The sequence below is a fragment of the Podarcis tiliguerta genome (assembly GCF_965153285.1).
Source record: "Podarcis tiliguerta genome assembly, chromosome: 6".
Taxonomy (NCBI): Eukaryota; Metazoa; Chordata; class Lepidosauria; order Squamata; family Lacertidae; genus Podarcis; species Podarcis tiliguerta.
Genome location: NC_139539.1, coordinates 33,446,996 through 33,466,847, shown reverse-complemented (window position 1 = coordinate 33,466,847; position 19,852 = coordinate 33,446,996). Strand labels below are relative to the sequence as shown.

Here is a 19,852-nt window from a genome sequence, read left to right as displayed (position 1 = left end):
ATTAGCCATGCTTCCTGGGACTGGTGGGAGTTGGAGTACAGTGGTGTAGACCTGGCCTCATGGTATTGGTGAATTACTGGGAGGGAGGGAGAAAGCGGCAATATGGCAGGGAATTTGGTGCTATGAAATGTACTGGTGGAGCCAGTCCAGCTGTCCTGCTGGTGTGTTTGCTGAATGCCAACCTCCCCACCACCTTGCCTATTCCTCTTTCCATCCTGATAAACTGCAACAACACTGCTGCCAGGAGGCCTGGTCATGCTGTTCCTCCCCCCCCCCCAACCCTCTCATTGGCTGCTCCTGTCAGGAGAGCAACAGGTTATTGTAGGAGCCATTAGCTTAAATCTGTTTTGTCTGTCTTTTGAGGAATTGGAGTATTAGACCTCAAGAACAGTTTGAAACCACCGTTCTATTTTCTGTTATTCCTCATGCAGTGAATCAAGTGGTAATAAAAATGAAGGTGTAGCTATTACTGTACAACTGATCTTCTAAGATCATTCCCTACTAAATGGGAGATGACTCCCTATATTAAGATAGAGAAATGTGTGAAATCTGAAATCCTACACTTTGGAACCTGTGTTTTGTTTTGTTTTTGCCTCATGGAATGTACAGCAGCTTTGGTGGTGGGGTAAGCACATTATTTCCACAGTGCACGAACCTAATCCACTTGGGGTGTAGGGGGTCCTACATAGCTGATTTTAACTTTTAAAAAACAGCTGTGGTAGAGCTGATAATGGTTTTCTGAGCTTCTCACTTAACTGCTCCCTAATTGTCTTGTGCTAATAAAAAAGTATATTTAAACAGAAAACTTCAAAGTTTTTTAAAGTTGCACTATTTCCCTCTGTCTAGGAAAAGCTAGCAAGAGAAGCAAATAAAGGTGACATTTCTAAAAAAGAAAAAAGGCATCAGGTGACCATTACTTCTGGTTTTCAAAATTATTATGCTTTGCTACAATATAGCATTCAAATTTTATTGCATAAGTTACCTGATACATGCATTGTGAAGTAGTAAAATTTTCTAGTAATATTTGTTGTTATGGTAGTTGTGTTCTTCTCATACTTACTCCATATTTTTATGCTTTCTGTAATTAATTGTAGAAAACACAAACATCCTTCATGGAAACACCTAAAACCAATAGCCAAGATTCTCCATCTCTTCATTCCAAAAAGAAAATGTCTCAAAAATTTACACCTGCTAATGTGAACAAGTTGGAATACAAAGAAAAGTCTTCTTGGACACCTGCCAGGGTTTGTTTAAAAAATCATTATTTAGAAAGTAATATTTAGCTTAAAGTTTCTATTTTCCAAACTTCACTGCTGCCCTGCCCCATCTGGTAAGTGGCAACAGTGTCACTGTCAGGAGGGCAGTGGCATGGCATTGCCCCACTGCACTGGCTGCTTGTAGATCCATGGCTTTGTTGTCTTGTGTTACTTTTATTTCCAGATTTCTGATTATTTTATTTTTTGTGTTGTGTATTTACCACTTTATGTAATTAATGAGTGATGCAACATTCCTTCACTTTATTGTGATTTGATGGCTCCTCTATCCTCAGCTAACCAGTAATGTAGCTTGTCACTTTTAAATGCTGCAAGTAAGCAATATAGATCTGGAGCCCCATCCACTGACATTAGCTTGTTTAGGGTGTAGGTTTAATGTGTAGGTCTGTCATCTATCAAAGCTTCACTAAGCAACCAGATGGTAGAGTACTAGCGAAAATAGCCCCCATCATTTAATACCAATAAGATAGCTGGGTTGCAGAGTACTGGGGAAGATCACTTGCCACTCTTGTTGTTGTTACTTCATAATTGCCTTCCACATATATGTCTTAAGGCAACATACAGAAAGAGAGAAAGAACACTCATCATTGCAACCAGCCAAGAGGCATCTGTAACCCATACACAGAAGCAGCTCACTCAGTGGTGAAGAGCTGCAATGCTACCTTGCCAGCAGCAGCACTGCCACTTACTCAGAGGGAGTACAGTGCAGGCTGGAAAGCTAGCTTTGCATTTCCATCCCCTAGGCAAGTTGCTTATACTTATGCAGCACTAGCTGAGAAAAAAAGTTGGAATCCACTTCAACCACATGCATTTATTTCACAACAAATTTTTATTTTGGGAAAGCCTAAGAAAGTTTGTAGGGACTACTCCTTTACAATCTACATATAACTTTTTGGGATTAATATTTTCCATTCTCATTAATCTAAATGTTTTTCACCTTAACCAATCAAGACCTACAAATTTCCTTACAAATCAAGTCTTCTGTGCACCAAAAAAATGTTACATATGTAGTTGAATCTCCATATTTTGGGGCTGCATTCATGGTTTCTTATATTGGGACAGGTCTCACATGCCCAGAAATTACAGGGCATAAGGAGCTGCCTGACAGTACTATCTGTACATAGCATAATTCTAAAGAAAAGGATCTGTGAACAAGGGCTTCTAGGTTTAAAAGAGTCTTTTTTTAAAAAAGGTTAAAGTTAGCATCATGGATTTAAAAAAAAATATTTCTTTTATTCCATATAGACTTACACTGTGAAAACACCTCCAAAATCTAAATTACTAAGAGAAAACACCAGCCTACTTTCAGAAGAAGTAACAAAGAAAAAAAGAAAAGTTCTTTTAGAACTGGATACTCAATCAGATACCTCTGAGAACGACCTCCTGGTATTAGTTTGAAAATAAGAAATATATGTGTGTGTGTGTGTATGTGTAAAGAGGCATTTGAAGTGCTTTTTGTTATCACATGCCATTTATTTTGCTTTACAACATAAAAATATGCCCCCCTACTAGTCATATAAATGATTCCATGGATTATCTCCTCCCCCCCCAAAGTAACTGCTTTTCTCACCAGAACAGATGATTACTACTCCTTGATCAGATGCCCTTGGAACCTATGAAGTAACAACTAACCTAGTCAGATCATTTCCCCCTCAAGGTTCACATAGGTCTGAACAAAAAAAACCTTGATAGAGGCATATATTATGTTTGGTAAATTTCTTTTGATACCCCCCCTTGGATTGGACACCCCCCCCCAGAGTAATATAACTAACCAAATTATTTCTTGGTGTGTAATGAAAGTCATGTCTATCCAGTCTTCTGTAGTTTCCATTACATACTTATATGAAACATAACACTGTTTTTAGATTGCATAATATTGTTATGTGATCCCCAGTTCTCTGAACAGTGAGATGGTCTAGAGATGGTCTAGAAGCAGTGCTATAGGGTTTCATTTCCTTAATGAGAGAGCTAGAGATTCTTGTAATAATTGTTTCTTTGTTTTTCTCCTACATACATACAAGAAGCAAGCAGTCTCCTAAAAGCAAACAGCATTGCCACTCAGCCTGTTTTAGTTCCCAGAAGACAGCTTATACAGCCCCAGCCTTGTGGCTGCACTTCAGTTCTTAGCTATTCCCAGCTAAGCCCTCTCAGTGCTCTTCTCTTTGGGTGGTGTCCAGCTAAGTTTTAATCAGAGTAGACCAAATAAAATTAGTAAACATGGCTAAGTTAGGTCTACTTATTTCAATAGGTCTACTTTGACTGAAGCTCAGTTGAATACCACATTTTGTTTCCTTCTTGGTTCTGGACCAACATACATAGTGATAACATAAAGCATAAGGAGCTGCCTTACATCAGGTTAGACCCATAATCCATCTAACACAGTAGTATTGATATGTACCTAGCATAATGCTGCACACAAAGATCTCTGAACAAGGGCCTCTAGGTTTAAAAAGTCATAGGATGTTTTTCCTTATTCTTAAACTGGATGTGTGTAATGAAATAATTTTTCCATGTTGTATATTGAAAAAGGAAAAGAAAGACTCTAGATGTTACTATGCATTTATTAAAAAAAAATTTCTTTTCAAGAGCATCGTTTCAGAGGAAGAAATGTTTAAAAAGCTGTATAAAGATTATCCACAAACTTCTTGCCTATGTGTCATGACACCAAAAAAGGTATCTTTTACTAAAATTTTACTAAAAGCCAAAACATATATCACAATTGCCATGTTAATAAAATTAAGTGAAGTTTTCAATTTTGTGTACAGGTTCACATGCCACCATCTTTGAAAACTCCTGGATCTTCTGTTAAGGTTGCAGCTTTAAGAAAGATGCGAGATGCTGGATGGACTGCAATCTCCAAAGTGGATAGAAAGAAAAAAATGAAAGAAGCTGGAAAACTTTTTGCATAAGTGAAACTTACTGTAATGTTGAACTAATTGTTTAGTTTACCATATTTGAATACTCTGCCTTCATTACATTTTTGTTCCAGTAACTTTTTTTTAAAAGATAGGGTGTCCTGAGTCTGTTAAAAGGGCAGGAAGTGTTGGAAAAATTTAAATAGTATAAGCTTCCCCAATAGCTTATGTTCTGATCTATTTCCTGTGGATACAGGTGCATGTGTGGAAAAGAATCAATGTAGGGCTCAGTAGAGTCCTCTTTCTTCCCATCCCTCCCTTGCTGGATCTAGAGTACTTTTGCACAGGGCCATTAGGAGAAAAGGTTAGCTGGATGCATACATGGTAGGCTTGATCAGGGTTGTAAGTAATGACCAATGCACGGCATTCTATGCTCAGCTAAGGACCAGCAGGGGACAGAAGAAGGAAATAGTGCTCCACTAAGTCCTCTGCCAATCCTCTCCTGCATGCTCATTTGCATATATAAGTTAACATAAACAGATTAGAAATGTAAGGTTAGTGAAAGAATGAATCAGAAAAGGCTCATGTTATTTAATTAAGCACAATATTACCAATGAAATTGAAAGTCATTCGTTGTCACTGAGTAGCAGATAACTGTATTCCACTGCTGGAAGTGTTCCTTGTTTTCAAATAAATATACTTTATTAATTTTATTTTCTTATTTTTATTGAGCTGGATAGAAGTTCAAATATTTATTGAAGCCACTTTAAAACAGTTCCTGTGCTCCAACAATTATATGCCTCCTGGTGGTATTTGAAATGTTCCCTCATAAGTTGAAGAAAAGTCCACTTCTTTTTCCCCAGGCAAAAACTCCAGTCTGTATTGTCCAGGTTGAGCACTAAATGGTACCTGATCAATCTGAAGCTCATCATCGTCATACACTGTCATGTTGGAATTAGAAATTCTTGGTGCATCATATAAGCCTCCTGATATTACAAGTGTGTCATCTGGAGGAGCATATCTGTCCACTGTAAACAGTTTTAAAAAAATAAATATTACTGTGAAATGATCAATCAAAAAAGCTAAAGACTTAAAATCTTCCTTGTGCAATGATACAATTTAAGTAGCATTCATAGAAAATTGCCAGTATCCAGTTCAGATGTACAACATACCCAGTGAGGATAGAAATATGTTGGCATGGATTCAAAGCAGTACATGTGAATGTTCTAGTTCTTCCTTTCAGAGGCAGCCCCTTACACTGGTCAAAAGAGTCATTTGCATTTTGCAGTAGCACCTCAAGAGGCTCAGGGGTCTTTGATATGAGCACAAATAAGTTTTTTGCATCTGTGCACCCAGTACTCTGTGCCCCAGGCCCTTGGCTATGAACATTATTCCTTTACATATTTCAAAAAAACAGAAATATTTTTTAAAGCTAAACATTGATACTCAAAAACTTTCTCATACATTTATGTCTCCTTTTCTCTCATGCATGCATTTAGGCTGTATCCTTTCCCTACAGGAAACTGTCACATTGTCTGGTAAACCCAGTGTTTCCTGCTGCTGAAACTCCACTTCCATTTCAGACTATACACTCCACACAGCAAACAGCTAATTTTACCACTAGACTGAGAAACAGCAGTAGTACCTCTTGGAGCTGTTTTAAATTGTTACCATTTGCTGTGCCATTCCATTACTTAGCATGTAGTGGTTGGTAAGTGACTAAGGGAAGACAGCTACTGTGAATGAAAATAAAAAGCTGAGTATTGCCCCTTCCCATAATTACTCACTAGTCTTGTACATGATATTGGTATTTGATTTAAAATATACTAACCTGTTTCAAAAGAGGCATCATAGAGTGGATGATGGGAAAATTGGTCTCTTCGTTTTCGATATTTATTGAAAAAATATATAATGAATCCGAGAATTGTCAGTGCGAGAACAATGGCAAAAAATATGGTTAGGATGGTATCTGATTTGCTCAAACCAGCTCCTTCTGCTGCAATGAAATAACACAGAAAGCCTACTAATACTTAGTTTGAAAAACCTCAGTAAAACTTAGACCTACCTGCCCGCGGACTGTCTCGCCAGAGTCATGCATGCTCTAGTTATCTCCCGCTTGGACTACTGCAATGTCCTCTTCGTGGGGCTATCTTTGAAGAGATCTGCATTGGTTCCCAGTACATTTCTGAGCACAATTAAATGTGTTGGTTCTGACCTTTAAAGCCCTAAATGGCCTCGGTCCTGTATACCTGAAGGAGTGTCTCCACCCCCATCGTTCAGCTCGGACACTGAGATTCAGCACCAAGGGCCTTCTGGTGGTTCCCTCATTGTGAGAAGAGGTTACAGGGAACCAGACAGAGGGCCTTTTAGGTAGTGGCGCCTGCCCTCTGGAACGCCCTACCGTCAGATGTCAAGGAAATAAGCAACTACAGTATCCTATTTTTAAAAGACACCTGAAGGCAGCCCTGTTTATGGAAGTTTTTAATATTTAATACTGTATTGTTTTTAATACTCGATTGGGAGCTGCCCAGAGTGGCTGGGGAAACTCAGCCAGATGGGCGGGATATAAACAAATTATTCTTATTCTTATTCTTATTCTTATTCTTATTCTTATTCTTATTCTTAGTAGTTTGAAATAGCTTAGTGTGCTGCTGACTGCAAATCAGTGTGGATGTTTATTCAGACATTTGTCCAATCAATGATAATGGGACTTCTAGATAAGTATATTTAGGGTGTTGGGGGTCAATACTAAAATAGTCCAGTTATTGCTACAGATGCTTTCATCATGTGTCATTTTCAATATCAAACAATTTAAGAGTGACTCTTCTAATGTGCATACAAAGGAAGGTAAACATTGTTCCAATATGTCCTTGTAGTCTGATGGGATACCTTTTCCTAAGAACAAACATGCTATTTGGAAGCAATAGGGGGAAAGCTAGGTGTGGGAAGGGTGATTTGGAGCAGATAAACAGGAGGCACTCCTCCTCCTGCCACTTCTCTACTCTTAACATAGATTTTCACTATAAAACAACATCACAGCATCAGGTGTCAGTTTACATGTGTTTGCCTGTAACTTTATATTTTGTCCATCAGACCTACCTGGAAACTGAATTGCTGAAACTGAAAGGTAGCCCTTGCTGGTTATAGGTGGTGCAGTACTAGAAGGCTGGACTGTCGGTTTTAATGTAGTAGCTGAAGTTGTGACATTGAAATCTTCAACTGTGGCTTGATGTGTAGAATTAGTTGAGAATGACTCTGTTGGAAATGTCATCTCAGTTTTGGCTTCAGCAGTCATAGCTGATGTTTCTGTATGAGGAGAATGGGTGCTTTGTAGAAGCGTAGGAAAGTTGGTAATATTCACTGTTGTTGCGAATGTACTCAAGCTGGCACTTGCATTCTGCAATATAGTGATGTTGCCTGCTTCTGTACTGGAAACGGTCAGCCCTTCAGTCCTAGATGTGGTATTCATTGCTGGGATGTAGTTTGTAGTCTGAAGTGAAACTGTCTTCAGTATGATGGAGACTACGAGGCAAACATATGTTCTTTTGTCCATCATAGCTTTCTGATTTTTCCTCGTCAATTATGTTAGCTTTTTCTCCTGTGGAAACATATTTAAAACAACAATAACAGAGTTATGAGTATAAATTAAAATTGCGTCTGCTAGGTTCTCTGCAAAAGCATTTAGAGGGGTAAAAGAGCAGAAGGCATTAAACTTTATCTTCTCAATTAATAGATCTTTCATATAAGGCTTACACCTCTGGTCTGAGAGAGACACTGAGAGAGACAAGTAGGGTTAGAAACACACATCCCCTGTAATTACCAATTGATTCTGCCCCTTGAGAGGTAAGAGACAAACATGGATGCTCTGAGTAGAGGCAGCAGAAGCCTTTTCCGCAAACCAAGTATTTCAATGCTTCATTGTCAATTTCATGGCTTATTGAAGGCATGTACCTCAGCAGAAATACATAAATGGAGCTTTAGCGTGTCACAACTGTGATAGCATGTTTTCCTTGGACTCGGGTTAACTTTGATATATGCTAGATTCAGCCCTGAGCAATGAATTTACTGAGTCTTAGATTCCTTTCAGTAACATGTGAAAGGTAGTGTCAGACCTCACAGGGCAAATAGGATCAAGATGATTGATGCAGTTTGTAATCATGAGCTGTGAATGTGGAACAATAATAATTGGCCTTTGGTATACTGAAAACTTGTAACCTTTGCCTCCGTTGGGGCTTATCAACACTGTACTCTGCAAGGGTATGAATACCCTGTGTTAATGTGAAGGGCTTAACAGTTTTCATAGCACTACCAGAACCAGATATTCAAAAGAACTACGCTGGTAAGTTATAAGATAAGATAACATTCATTATTTTGGTCCAAAGACCCACAGAAGAATTTTCAAAAGCAAAATAAAACAGAAATACAGGGGAAGGATTCTAAGGCGACCAATATGTTTTATCCAGAGCATGTAAGTTTCTATTTCTTATTACTTCTAAGAGGAATTTAATCACGGTCAGGGTAGTATTGCTTGACATATCTCCAAGGAGGTACTTAAAGGTAGAAGGTTTCAGATTTTACAGTTAAGTTTACCAATAAGAGTTTAATTAATTGATCTCTGACTTGTTTGAACTGCTCACATTGTAGTAGGATATTCTTCATAGAGTCAAAACCCTGAGAACATAAGGAGAGCCTATTCTGATAGGGTATGCCAGACAGTCTGCCGTTTCGTACTTCTGATGGAAATATATTTAGTCTGGCTTTGGTGAAAATCGACAATAGAGACAGACAGATTCATGAAATACGATGGTAACTGAAAATCATGGCCATAGTGGATTCCATATGCAAATAATATTTGGTTAACGGGTTGTTAAGTTGTAGCTGACCTTTAACTTTGAATCCACTGCTGAATCAGGAGACAAGAAACATCTTAATCTCCATCTCCTGCTTGCTGGAAAGAACAGGCCTTGAATTATGAATCTAAAGATATGGATCAGGGCCAGTCCAAGACATTTCGGCACCTGAGGTGGACCCCAAAATGGCTCTCTCCTCCCCACCAGGAAAGAAAAGGTGAGGAAAGATATACATCAGGTACGGGGCGAGGGGTTGGGGAGAGATCAACATTGGCACCTGCTGCTTCAGTGGATCCTGCCACTTGAGGCACAGGCCAAGTCAAAGGCTGGAATAGGGAGGGACAACAGAAGGCATGTCTGCCTACTCCTCCAGTTCATCAGCACAATTCAAGTATAGAAGGCAATTCCAAGCTCGCAACCTGGCAAACTGACAAGAAGCTGCAGCAAGCAGATTTTTTGTTTACATTATTTACGTGCTTGTCTACACTTTCTCTTGTCCCATGCCTAGAAAGCTCGGGCCCAAGGGGTTTTCCACTTCTCCTGTGCTTTCTAGGCACGGGTCTGAGTGGTTTTCTGTTTGTCCCATGGCTTTTTCTAGAAAACTTGCTCTCTACTGCTGAATCACAAATCCATGGAAGACCCAATTGACATTTGCTCTGATTCAGCAGTACGGAGTGGGTTTTCCTGAGGAAAAGTGGTGAGACAAGCAGAAGTATAGACAAAGCCATACTTATGTAACGCCTGCTTCTCCGACAGGCCCAGAATCCCTCCAAAGGACTCTTCTTCAGCTTGAGATCTGTGATTCATCCAAAGCAATACACTCCCCTAACACACACACACACACACACACACACAATCCAAATCTCTTGAAACTCACCAAAGATGATGACGGCAGCAACGGTCCGAGTAACAGATACTTAGTCTTAGCGTGTTTCTGTTTGTTTAATTACTTGGGATATGTTCACTGCAGGGCTGGGCAAAGCCCATAGAGATCTCTATGGTAACGGAAAACTATAAAAGAATTCTAAGGTTAGTCATGCAGAACAATTATTGGCTGGGCTGGGCTGGGCTGGCCTGGCCTGTCATTTGAATATAGCTGAGAAACTCAACAAGAAATGATATGTATGTACCATAAGATTGTGTTTCAGCACAACATGAATTGACAGGTGTATCAACAAAACAGTTTCTACAACTATCCCCATGAAATGTTCTTTCCCAATTCTTAAAAGGAACACTTTAACAAACAGTTTCCTTCTCAAGAGTAAGAAGAGTATTAAAGCCACTGTGCTTTTGATCATAGCCCTGAGAGAAACTCAAGTCACATGATAGTTGCATCATAGAGACATTCCAAATCAGAACAAAGTTGGATACATGATCTGCATAGAAAGAGGGCTACAAACAAGAAGGTGAAAAGAATTAAGTGCAAATAACTAGGACATGGGTGGCTAATGGGTGGCACTCCAGAGCCTGTTGAACTGCAATTCCCCTCAGTCCCAGCCAGTAGTGAAAGATGATGTGAGTTGTACTCCAACCACATCTGGAGAGCCTCCCATTAACAGAGGCTGTTTTAGGGGACACAGACATCCTTCCGGAATTTCTCACCAGTTTGTTTTCTGATGAGTACAGAAATAGTCTAGGAAAGATGTAGTAATTAACCAACAATGTACTGTAGTCTGGTTTACCTTGGGCTGCAGAGATATGACAAGAACGTTCTAGATGTCCCTTCCCAGATTTGCCACAGCAGAAACAGAAGACTAATTCATGAGGAAACAGAAGCAAAGTCTTGAAAAACGAATCTTGTTTGACAAACCAAGCTGCTCTTGTGTTTGCTGATTATTTTCCTCAGACTAGAAACTAAGCCACTCTTTCACATATGAAAAAAAGTAACAACCATACTTATAGTTCTGAAGTCACCGCCACAAGTCCAATGCCGCACCATTAATATTTTCTAGTACTCATCCTTCAGAAACCAGCCACATCTGCTCCAAGATTCTGGGAACAATACTTTACCTTACATATAAGCAGGAAGTAAATGTACTCAAATTGTTAACCAATTAGGCCTGCGAAAACAGTTTAATGATTCATACTGCAAGTGAATGATTAACCTGTGACTAGTGCTGGCAAGGATTAAATCAATCCATCTTTTTCATACAAAAGGTCACAGAAAAACAATAACTCAGTCTCAAACCCAAAAGCAAAACACGGATAACAGCAGTCCAGTTCTAGGACACCTCACTTACCATGTGTTGATCTTCTAATCCAGTCTAAGACATGCTTGAGTTTTGGCTCTGCATTGGATGCATTCAGATGCTAATGGCAAGAGTGTACTTTTCCAGGAGTGGATACTGGTCCATGGTGATAATGGAAGTGAATGCTCCTACATCAGCATACCACATATGGAAGTGTCAATCTAGAATCAAAACCTACCCCCCCTAATTAATTTATTTGATTTACCGGGCCAGCCTGAGGAATAACAATGGACAGACCGAAGATTAATTTTGTTTATGGAAGTATCTAACAGAGGCTGTTCCTGAATAATATGAGTTTGGAAGACTACAAAACCCACACAGTGACACCAAATCTTTCAATCTGTTTGTGAAAATTATCAGAGATCGCAAAGAAAGGAATAAATGATAACAACAAGAAGAGAAAGAAGGTAATAAACGTCTATCCGAATCGAACTGGATGGAACTGTCGAACAAAAGCAGCAAATAAGTGATGTCTGGAGTCATCTGGAATTTGGACTCGTGCGGAGCTTGATATATGGGTACCCCCCAAAAAATTTAAAATTTGGCTGTATAATCTGGAATTAATGTGATTTGAACAATGTGATATGATTGGCCTGTTAATAAAAATTATTAAAAAAAAAAAAAAAAAAGAATCAAAACCTACCAACATCTGGCAAATCCCTGTTCTAGTTCAGGAACAAACTCTCCCTAATTGGACATTCAAAATATTATGTATAATCTGTATGCTCACTTCAGAAGCACAAACTGCTGTGCTTCCTCGCTGCCCTTTTCCCCTCCCCAACCCATGCTATGCTTATTCTGATGCATTCCTAGAATCTTAGAATTGTAGAGTTGGGAGCAACCCTGAGGATCATCTAGTTCAGGCATGTCCACCCAGTCAATTGTGGGGTGTCCCTGGTTGATCCTGTGATCCTGATCGATTGGCAAAAAATAAAGAAATCACTGCCAGTTGTTGTTGTTTTTTATAGTGGGAGTAGATCGCAGTCTCTTGGGAGTTGGACATGCCTGTCTAGTCCAGCCCCCTGAAATGCAGGAATAGTTATTTAGATTTATTTTATTCTACTTATTTAGATTTAGTTTATACTTTTATAATAAAAAGCACAATAACCGAAGAACACAATTTGTACTTTGAAACTTATAAATGAAGGTGTAAGCCATTGCAGCTTCTAGACTTTGAAAACAGGAGACAACATTTATCTGTTCCTACTTGGGCAATATAATGTGGCAGCTAATGCTGGGGATGGGGGTGATTGCAATTATTGACGAGAGATCATTATGAATGCACACTAAGGACACTTGAAGGGACCCTAGATTCAATTTTGTGACAACTTAGGGACTATCCAGATTTTTTTTTTTAACTGTACACTCCTGATGATTGGTGCTCAAGGTGGTGTCTGGCTGCTTCTATGCAATCCCAATTTCAATAGTGTTTGTGCCTGCAAAAGTTTCAGGGCAGACATACTGTTTCATTTCCCATTGTGACTTCCTTCTGAAATCCTAACTTTTCATCCCACAAATCTTCCAGGCTTTGATTTGTTTCGTTCTCCCTCCGTTGTGTGCTGTAGCAGAATAATTAGGTCTGCATCCCTTAACAATCTTTTCAGAATACTGGCACATTTTTACAACAAATATGACATCATTGTCTTGCCTGCTTTTAAATAGTCATCTTTTGCATTTTCTGTAGCGTCGCTTATCATTGAGGCACATCCAGTGCCCTGATATTTGGGTTCCTGGGATTACTCATCTGACGGCAACACGGCAGCGGTATCTTCTGTTTCATGAAAGTGCGACTCGTTGATGTCAATGAGAAGGATGTTTTGCTTAGGAGAAAGGTTAGAGATGAATGATTAATACTTAAACTGGCTGTCATTGGATGGAGATCCTAGAGTTTAAGTGGCACATGGACAAGTCATGTAACCAGCTGGGAAGCAAGTGTGCCTTAGATAAATCAGAAATGGAGCTGGACTACCACGGTATAGTAGATTCTGAAGAGGTCTCTTAATGAGGGGAATTGTGGAAAGATCTGGTACATGACAAAGGAGTGTATTCAGAAAAAGGCATAATTACAACCTAGTGCAAGGGACTTGGAGTGAGGATTTGTCTCCTAGATGAAACCTCAGAATCTTTAGCTGAGGAGCTGTGAAGCTGGTCTGGTATTTAAGACACCTAAATACTTTATTTATTCTAACATAAATAATAAATAATAATAAAATTTTTATATTAAAATATTTACAACCCACCTCTCATGAAGGCCTACACAAACCCTGCCAGCCGTTTCACAAATTTCATTAGACCAAATATGTATTTGCTCAAGCATAGGATAGGCACATTTCAAGCATCAACCTCACCCCATGATGATATCTGTTTTCTCTTTAGCTAAACACATCTGATAGATGGCCAAGAGAAGATTCCACACCCCAGTTCACACCCCTTCCCTACCTAGGCAAAGCAATAATGGTCCAAAACATCTACCTCTGAAGTTTGCCTGCTTACAAGCCCTGCCTTGTACTGTTACACATCCTCTCCCCATTGGTCAGACTCCCTCATCCACTCCCTTTCCACCCAAGATATAAACAAAGGCTCTTAAAAATAAATAAATGAGATTTTGTCTTCATGGGAACAACTTAAAGAGCTATGCATATTCCTGGCATGTTAAGTGGACCTTGATCTGATGTAGGGCAAACTAGACACTGAGTATGTCTAGAGCCAATGTAGTGTAGTGGTTAGAGTGTTGGACTAGGGTCTGGGAGATTAGGGTTCAAATCCCTACCCGGCCAAGAAGTTCACTGTGGGTCTATTGGGCCAGCCACTATCTCCCAGTCTAACTTGCCTCAAAGGTTGTTGTGAGAATTGAGGGGGGCAGAGAGAGAAAATCTTGGAGAAAAAGGTGATGTTGCTGTGCTACAACGCCCATCATCTTTGACTACCAGCCATGCTAACTGAAGCCGATAGGAGTTGGAGTCCAACAACTTTTAGAAGGTTCATCTACTGGCTTTAAAAGTACATTTTACCTACTTCTAAGTATTGCTTCTTTTTCTGTTCCATACTAGTCACTTCTTTCTTCCTTTCTTGGAATAAATTTTGCTGAAGGGTGCAATAAAAATGTTTTAAATAAATAAAATAATGTCCCACCAGTGTTTCAAAGCTGAACAAAAGAAGAAATAGAACCCGCTCATGTAAACCCATGGTGATGATTGCTGCACTCAATCCAATGCACCATTATCTTGCTAAAATTAATAGGACCGTTGTACTGATGCTGTACTTACATTTAGATCTGGCAATGTTCCAAAGATATTATATGTCAAGACTCCCCTGGATTCTCAGTCAGAGCACCTGACAGTCATTCTCTGAATGTACCCCTGCTTACTTCCTGACTCTTGCACAATTTATTTCCTGCAGAAATCCAGGGTCCACCCATCTGCTGAGGGCCCCCATTTCTGAATTAGGGCCACCTGGGAAAGATTATATAACAATGAGATAATAACAAACTCATGTCCATGTGGCTTTGGGCAGCAGGAAACAACGGAGCATGCCCTTCTTTATTGCCAATATTATATAGACATTTGAACTAGGTTTATCCAACCCATCTTATATAAGTTTCCTGGGCATTCAGAACAACACAACATCTCCCTATTACTACATGACGAGACCCCAGAAGTTACATATTCATTCGCCAGATTTTGCACTGCCATGATATTCAACAGAGAATGGTCTATGCTACAATTCAATCCTGAAGGCCCATATTGTTAGATCTGCACTTCTGAAGCCCACCCCATATAGCTGTGTTAACCGATCTTTTAATTTTTCTTATAAATTTTTACTCACCCATTATCTATGCCTAATTAAGTATTCTATGTATATGTTTGGTTCTTGCTCTTATTTATTTAATAATTATTCGCTTAGATTCATACTGTTATGCTATTTATTTAGATGTTTTGCTTATGCTGGTCTATGACCGTAATAAAGTACTTGACTCATCATAGCATAGGTTTAAGAGATTTATTATAGAAAGTCAAATTAATTAGTGTTGCTTTTGGACACTTAAGCCCCTTTTGCCATGATGTAGATCTATTTTTAGAGACCTTGAGAAGAGAGGAGAAACAAAAATGTCCCACAGACTGAATAATGAAAATGACTTCTGGCTTTCCGGTCAAATAAACCAGTCACCAGCCCTATGCAGCCAGTCGCATGATCCACACTTACCATTTCTAGGCACAGTCCTGAACTACAGGGATGCATTCAGCTGAGGCCACATACATGCTATACCTTTTAAAAAAAGGTAAAGGTAAAGGATCCCTGGACGGTTGAGTCAAAGGCAACTATTGGGGTTGCGGTGCTCATCTCGCTTTCAGGCCGAGGGACCCGGTGTTTGCCCACAGACAGCTTTCCGGGTCATGTTGCCAGAATAGAACACCGTGGCGGAAACCAAAGCACATGGAAACAGTTGGCAGGAGCTGGGCTAGAGCAACAGGATCTCACTGCTGACCTTCTAATTGGCAAGCCAAGAGGCTCAGTGGTTTACACCACAGCACCACCCATGTCCTATGTCCCATGTCCCCACCTTTACCTATACCTTTAAGGCACATTCAAAGCACATTCTTTCTCTCAAATAATTCTGGCCTCTGTAGTTTGTTAAGGGTTGCTGAGAATTTCACATATACACCTCTGTGTTTTTCCATCACCATTCAAATCTATCCTAAGACCCCCTGATCTGCAAACTGGGCTTGCTTCTCTTCCATGGCAGTTCTTTCTCGGCAATTGCCAATGTCAACAAAGGCTTTCCTAAATCCATATATATGTATTTTCATGTTGTGGTAAGTGAAGAATGAATATTAAATTAATTAGCTGTGCCATCCAGCTGCTAGGCGGAGATGTTATAGTTCTCCATATCTCAATTACATTTCCTGAATGGACAAGTATGAATCTTCAGTAGATATTACAGAGATTAGAAGTAGCAATTAATGCAATTACATAAACAGGTAGATCAGCCAGGAATTAACCAGAGGAGTATAAAATGCACTCAGAGTTTGTGCTGGATTTATTGCGCCTGAAGCAGAATCAATGAAGCATCTGGTTCTTGTGTGAAGGAAAGAGCCGGTTGACGGTCTTTCCAGTTTGGCATCACTTCACGGCTGATAGGTGGGTGTCTGGCCAGTGTTCCAGGTTTTGCCTCTATGTAAGTATGCTGGGAATTCAGGAATGACTGCATATTTGTAGATGTTGGCAACTTGTGCCCTACTGTCAGGGTGCCTCCAGAATCCACACTGCCACTATTTTGCAGGAGGGATTTAAGTGTATGTCATAAATTTAGACGTGTGCAATTAAATTGCTTGCTCACCCTAGTACAACAAATCTATCTTTTTAAAGACAGGCTGCTTGCAGTAAGGAAAGTCACAGGAAATGTACTGAAAAGCATGGAATGAATTAATGAGTTGCAGGAAGATGTATGGACACTGCACAAGCAAATCAGGATGGATGATCATTAAAGACCAGATATGGGCTTGTTTCCATTATAGCACTAAGTAAATGTCTGCACAATGCAAGGATTTCTGCTTGCACAATAGAATTCACCTTTCTCCTCCCTTGTGCCCCGCTAAATCTGTTCTGGCGGTTCTCCCAACTCTCCAAAGCAGATTTGGTGAGGCTGCAGAGTGTGCACACAGGGAGAAAACAGGGAAAAATCCTGTCGCTCAAATAGTTATCCTTGCGCTGACGGGATAAGGATAATTGATACTGCCCAGTCTCTAACCTCTGTGTAAGCTTTCTGCAATCAAATTCGAATGAATGTTCAATGAATAGGTCATCTGGAGAAGCCCTCAGAAAAAGGACTTTTCCTATGGAGCATTCTGTGGCATCAGCCAGAGGCTTGCCATTCTGTCATCGCTTTGTACATTCAACCTGACACTCTTAGCAGAAGGAGCTCTATTTTCTCAAGCGATATTATAATACTAGCTTATGGCTTACAAATCCTGAGCATTATGTTTGACCTCTTTTTACAGTATCATTAACTTTGGTTTTACTGGGGCTGTTCTTAGTTTGCACAGAGGTTTTAGACTGAGGCAACCATGTACTGAATGTTATGTGTTTCTCTGCCTAAAGAAAGGGAGGCTCAAAAACTTTCCATTGCTTCTTTATTCCAACATTTAAGAATGCTTGCTACTGTATGATTGGCAGAACATAATCATTATTGTCCAAGTTATATGTGCATGCACCCTGAAGCTCAAGGGTACTTTTTAAGCATTGCTGATCCTTAGATACGCAAGCGCATGGGAATGACAGGAGGAAGAGAAGGGCAAGGTAGCCTTGATGCAGAGATTCTCTGTGTCAGGACAATTGTCTTTCTTCAAGATACTCCTTGTCTTTGCAGATGTACATATTATAGTTTAACTAGGAATTTCCCACTTGGACCTGCCCTCCCTCAATCTAGCTAGGGCACAAATAGCTTACTAGTTATTCTTTATGTTTATGTACACAGAGAACCCATGTACCTGATTGCACAGAAAACAGATCAGAGAGTTTGGCAATGGAGACTGGGAAAGTCCCTTATATTCTGTTAATAAGCTACTCCTGACTTCACAATGTCTAATGTGACTTTGCCTTGCTTTGTTTTTGCATGCAGCATGAATCCTGCCCCTTTCACCTCTCTCTTCCTAGTCTTTGCCCTGACTTTGGGGCAGAGCATGTCCCTTTGTGTCCCCGTCGAGTACATCATCCACGTGGAGAAGAGAGAATGTGCCTTCTGTCTGGCCATCAACACCACCATCTGTGAAGGATACTGCATGACACGGGTACGTTCTTACAACACACTATTGAGTCCCTTCTTGGTTGGTTAGAAAAAAAAAAGTTTTAATAAGTAGCTTAGGACCTATGGAGTAAATAGGAAAGGATTATTAGACAACAGAGAAGACGAATGAGGTGATATAATGGTTTGAGGCATTATACTGAATGTGGAGGTGAAATGGGAGACACTGGGGTAGTCGAGGCTATGAATCAATGGATTTTTCAGAGACATGGAAGTGATCAAGGACAGTTATTTGTTGCAAGCTATCATCTTGTTCCTACTATGACATTTTCTTAATTTTTAAGGAAATGATTTTCCTTGAGCACATTCAAGAATTATTTTTTGCTTTTTTTATTCTCATGAAATTTGGGTTAGCCATGTGGGTTATAGGGCACTAAAGGAAGTGGAGAATGTGACTTCACCCCACCAGCACACAGCAGGCCCTCACCCATTATGTGATGCTGGCTTAGGGTTGGTGTTGTAGTAGCTCTTCCTCATGGTCTTCAGTAATGGTTGCCTGTGCAGTGCCAGGAGTGCGGGTAGAGAGAGGTGGAATCAATATGACACTCATAAATATCAACCAAAACAAAAGAACAGCGATGAAGAGCTGTAGGTGAGACGAATGTGGCTGGGGGGGGGGGTTGCAGTTATTTTGATGACCATCAATAACTCATGGGTGGGAACTAAGAGCAGTAAGTGTTGGCAACAAATTGGATCTGAAAAATTAAAGGTCATGGCGAAAGATTGCACTCAAAAGGGTGCCTGAGCAACGGGTTGAAAAGCAGGGTTAGCAAAGTTCCACCAGTTTAATGAAGGTAAATGTTGAAAGAATGAGCAGATGTTCAGGAAGTAAATGGCCACTAGAAAAGTGGAGGGCCAATTCAGAAAGTGAAAAACCTAAAATATATTATTTCAGATTAACTATTAAAGTAATGGGACAAACCAAAAAAAGAGGGCCAAGAGGTCACAACCAATCTGTGCATAGTTAGGAATTTGATCCTGCTCAGCAACCCTCCCCCAAATAATCATACCAAGGAACCACACAAGGAACCAAGCTCGTACCACAAATTCAACATTATGGTGGGACTATGCATATGTCATAGCTTGAAAACCCCTCACAAGGATGAAATGGCCTTTCTTGCTTCAGCAGCACAGTTACAAAAATGTGACCATTGGGGAGGTGTGAGATGGAGAGATTTCTATCTGAGCACAACATAAATTATGCGGGTAGGATTAAGCAAAAAGCAATAACCACTGGCATTCTCTTACAGGACAGCAATGGTAAGAAGCTGCTGCCCCAGAGCGCCCTGTCCCAGGAAGTGTGCACATACAAGGACATGGTGTACAAGACTGTGATGATCCCTGGCTGTCAACACCATGTCGTCTCCTACTATTCCTATCCTGTGGCAGTGAGCTGCAAGTGTGGGAAATGTAACACTGACTATAGCGACTGTGTGCATGAGGCAAGCAGCACTGATTATTGCACTATACCTCAGAAGCTACATAACCTATAAGGCCCCTTCTTTCTCTCTCTCTTGCACACAAAGACACACTATCCCTCCTGTCACATGGCAAGTTTTGGGCATCCAAGAATAAATAGAATGGTTAGCATATCCAACACTTGTTATGTAAAATTATTTAGACATTTTTTAAAAAAAACAATCAGCTGCTGTTTTTCATTTTATCTAGGACTCACAGACACAAAAATAATTTTCAGCAGTGTTACAAAGGTGCCTCTGACCGTGTAGTTGTACAGACACAAGGAATCCACATTTCTTTGTTAGATTCATTCTCCTTCCTGAGGAAAAGCAAAACAAGCCAGCCCCTTCCATTCATGCTTTGA

General features: G+C 40.0%; 3 protein-coding genes across 16 annotated transcripts in view; 2 read left to right on the top strand and 1 right to left on the bottom strand.

Annotated features, from left to right (window-relative positions):
* The window catches only part of SYCP1 (synaptonemal complex protein 1), a 41,085-nt gene extending 36,243 nt beyond the window's left edge, over positions 1-4,842 (top strand). For all 9 annotated transcript variants that reach the window (XM_083444296.1, XM_083444291.1, XM_083444292.1 and 6 more), the window contains exons 28-32: positions 847-906; positions 1,095-1,244; positions 2,520-2,660; positions 3,861-3,947; positions 4,040-4,842. In XM_083444296.1, the coding sequence (XP_083300422.1) occupies positions 847-906; positions 1,095-1,244; positions 2,520-2,660; positions 3,861-3,947; positions 4,040-4,183 (582 nt within the window). In that variant the 3' untranslated portion in view covers positions 4,184-4,842. The remainder of the gene's footprint in view (positions 1-846; positions 907-1,094; positions 1,245-2,519; positions 2,661-3,860; positions 3,948-4,039) is intronic.
* On the bottom strand, positions 4,810-10,985 carry LOC310679367 (uncharacterized protein). Of its 2 annotated transcripts, none has more exons than XM_083444571.1 (5): positions 10,876-10,985; positions 9,857-9,990; positions 7,229-7,727; positions 5,961-6,125; positions 4,810-5,157 (listed from the first exon to the last, which is right to left on the bottom strand). In XM_083444571.1, exons 3-5 carry the CDS (start codon positions 7,683-7,685, stop codon positions 4,922-4,924), a joined length of 858 nt encoding a protein of 285 aa, XP_083300697.1. In that variant the 5' UTR covers positions 7,686-7,727; positions 9,857-9,990; positions 10,876-10,985; the 3' UTR covers positions 4,810-4,921. The 2 variants fall into 2 exon arrangements, with proteins under 2 accessions (XP_083300697.1, XP_083300696.1); XM_083444570.1 differs by having other exon boundaries at positions 10,662-10,980.
* TSHB (thyroid stimulating hormone subunit beta) lies at positions 7,734-19,627 on the top strand. Of its 5 annotated transcripts, XM_083444635.1 has the most exons (5): positions 7,734-8,601; positions 9,045-9,196; positions 12,913-13,060; positions 17,848-18,016; positions 19,281-19,627. In XM_083444635.1, the coding sequence occupies exons 3-5, from the start codon at positions 13,026-13,028 to the stop codon at positions 19,521-19,523; spliced, it is 447 nt and encodes a 148-aa protein (XP_083300761.1). In that variant the 5' UTR covers positions 7,734-8,601; positions 9,045-9,196; positions 12,913-13,025; the 3' UTR covers positions 19,524-19,627. The 5 variants fall into 5 exon arrangements, with proteins under 5 accessions (XP_083300761.1, XP_083300762.1, XP_083300760.1 ...); XM_083444636.1 differs by lacking the exon at positions 9,045-9,196 and having other exon boundaries at positions 7,734-8,597; XM_083444634.1 differs by having other exon boundaries at positions 7,734-9,196.
* Positions 19,628-19,852: the final 225 nt, after the last annotated feature.

Excerpts from the sequence above, each read along its gene's own strand:
- LOC310679367 (XM_083444571.1), bottom strand. The coding sequence starts at position 7,685 with ATGATGGACAAAAGAACATATGTTTGCCTCGTAGTCTCCATCATACTG. Across the intron at positions 6,126-7,228 it reads TTCAGCAATTCAGTTTCCAG|CAGAAGGAGCTGGTTTGAGC; the intron begins GTAGGTCTGATG and ends ATTTCATTGCAG. Across the intron at positions 5,158-5,960 it reads TGATGCCTCTTTTGAAACAG|TGGACAGATATGCTCCTCCA; the intron begins GTTAGTATATTT and ends AACTGTTTACAG.
- TSHB (XM_083444636.1), top strand. The coding sequence starts at position 13,026 with ATGTCAATGAGAAGGATGTTTTGCTTAGGAGAAAG. Across the intron at positions 13,061-17,847 it reads ATGTTTTGCTTAGGAGAAAG|CATGAATCCTGCCCCTTTCA; the intron begins GTTAGAGATGAA and ends TTTTGCATGCAG. Across the intron at positions 18,017-19,280 it reads AAGGATACTGCATGACACGG|GACAGCAATGGTAAGAAGCT; the intron begins GTACGTTCTTAC and ends ATTCTCTTACAG.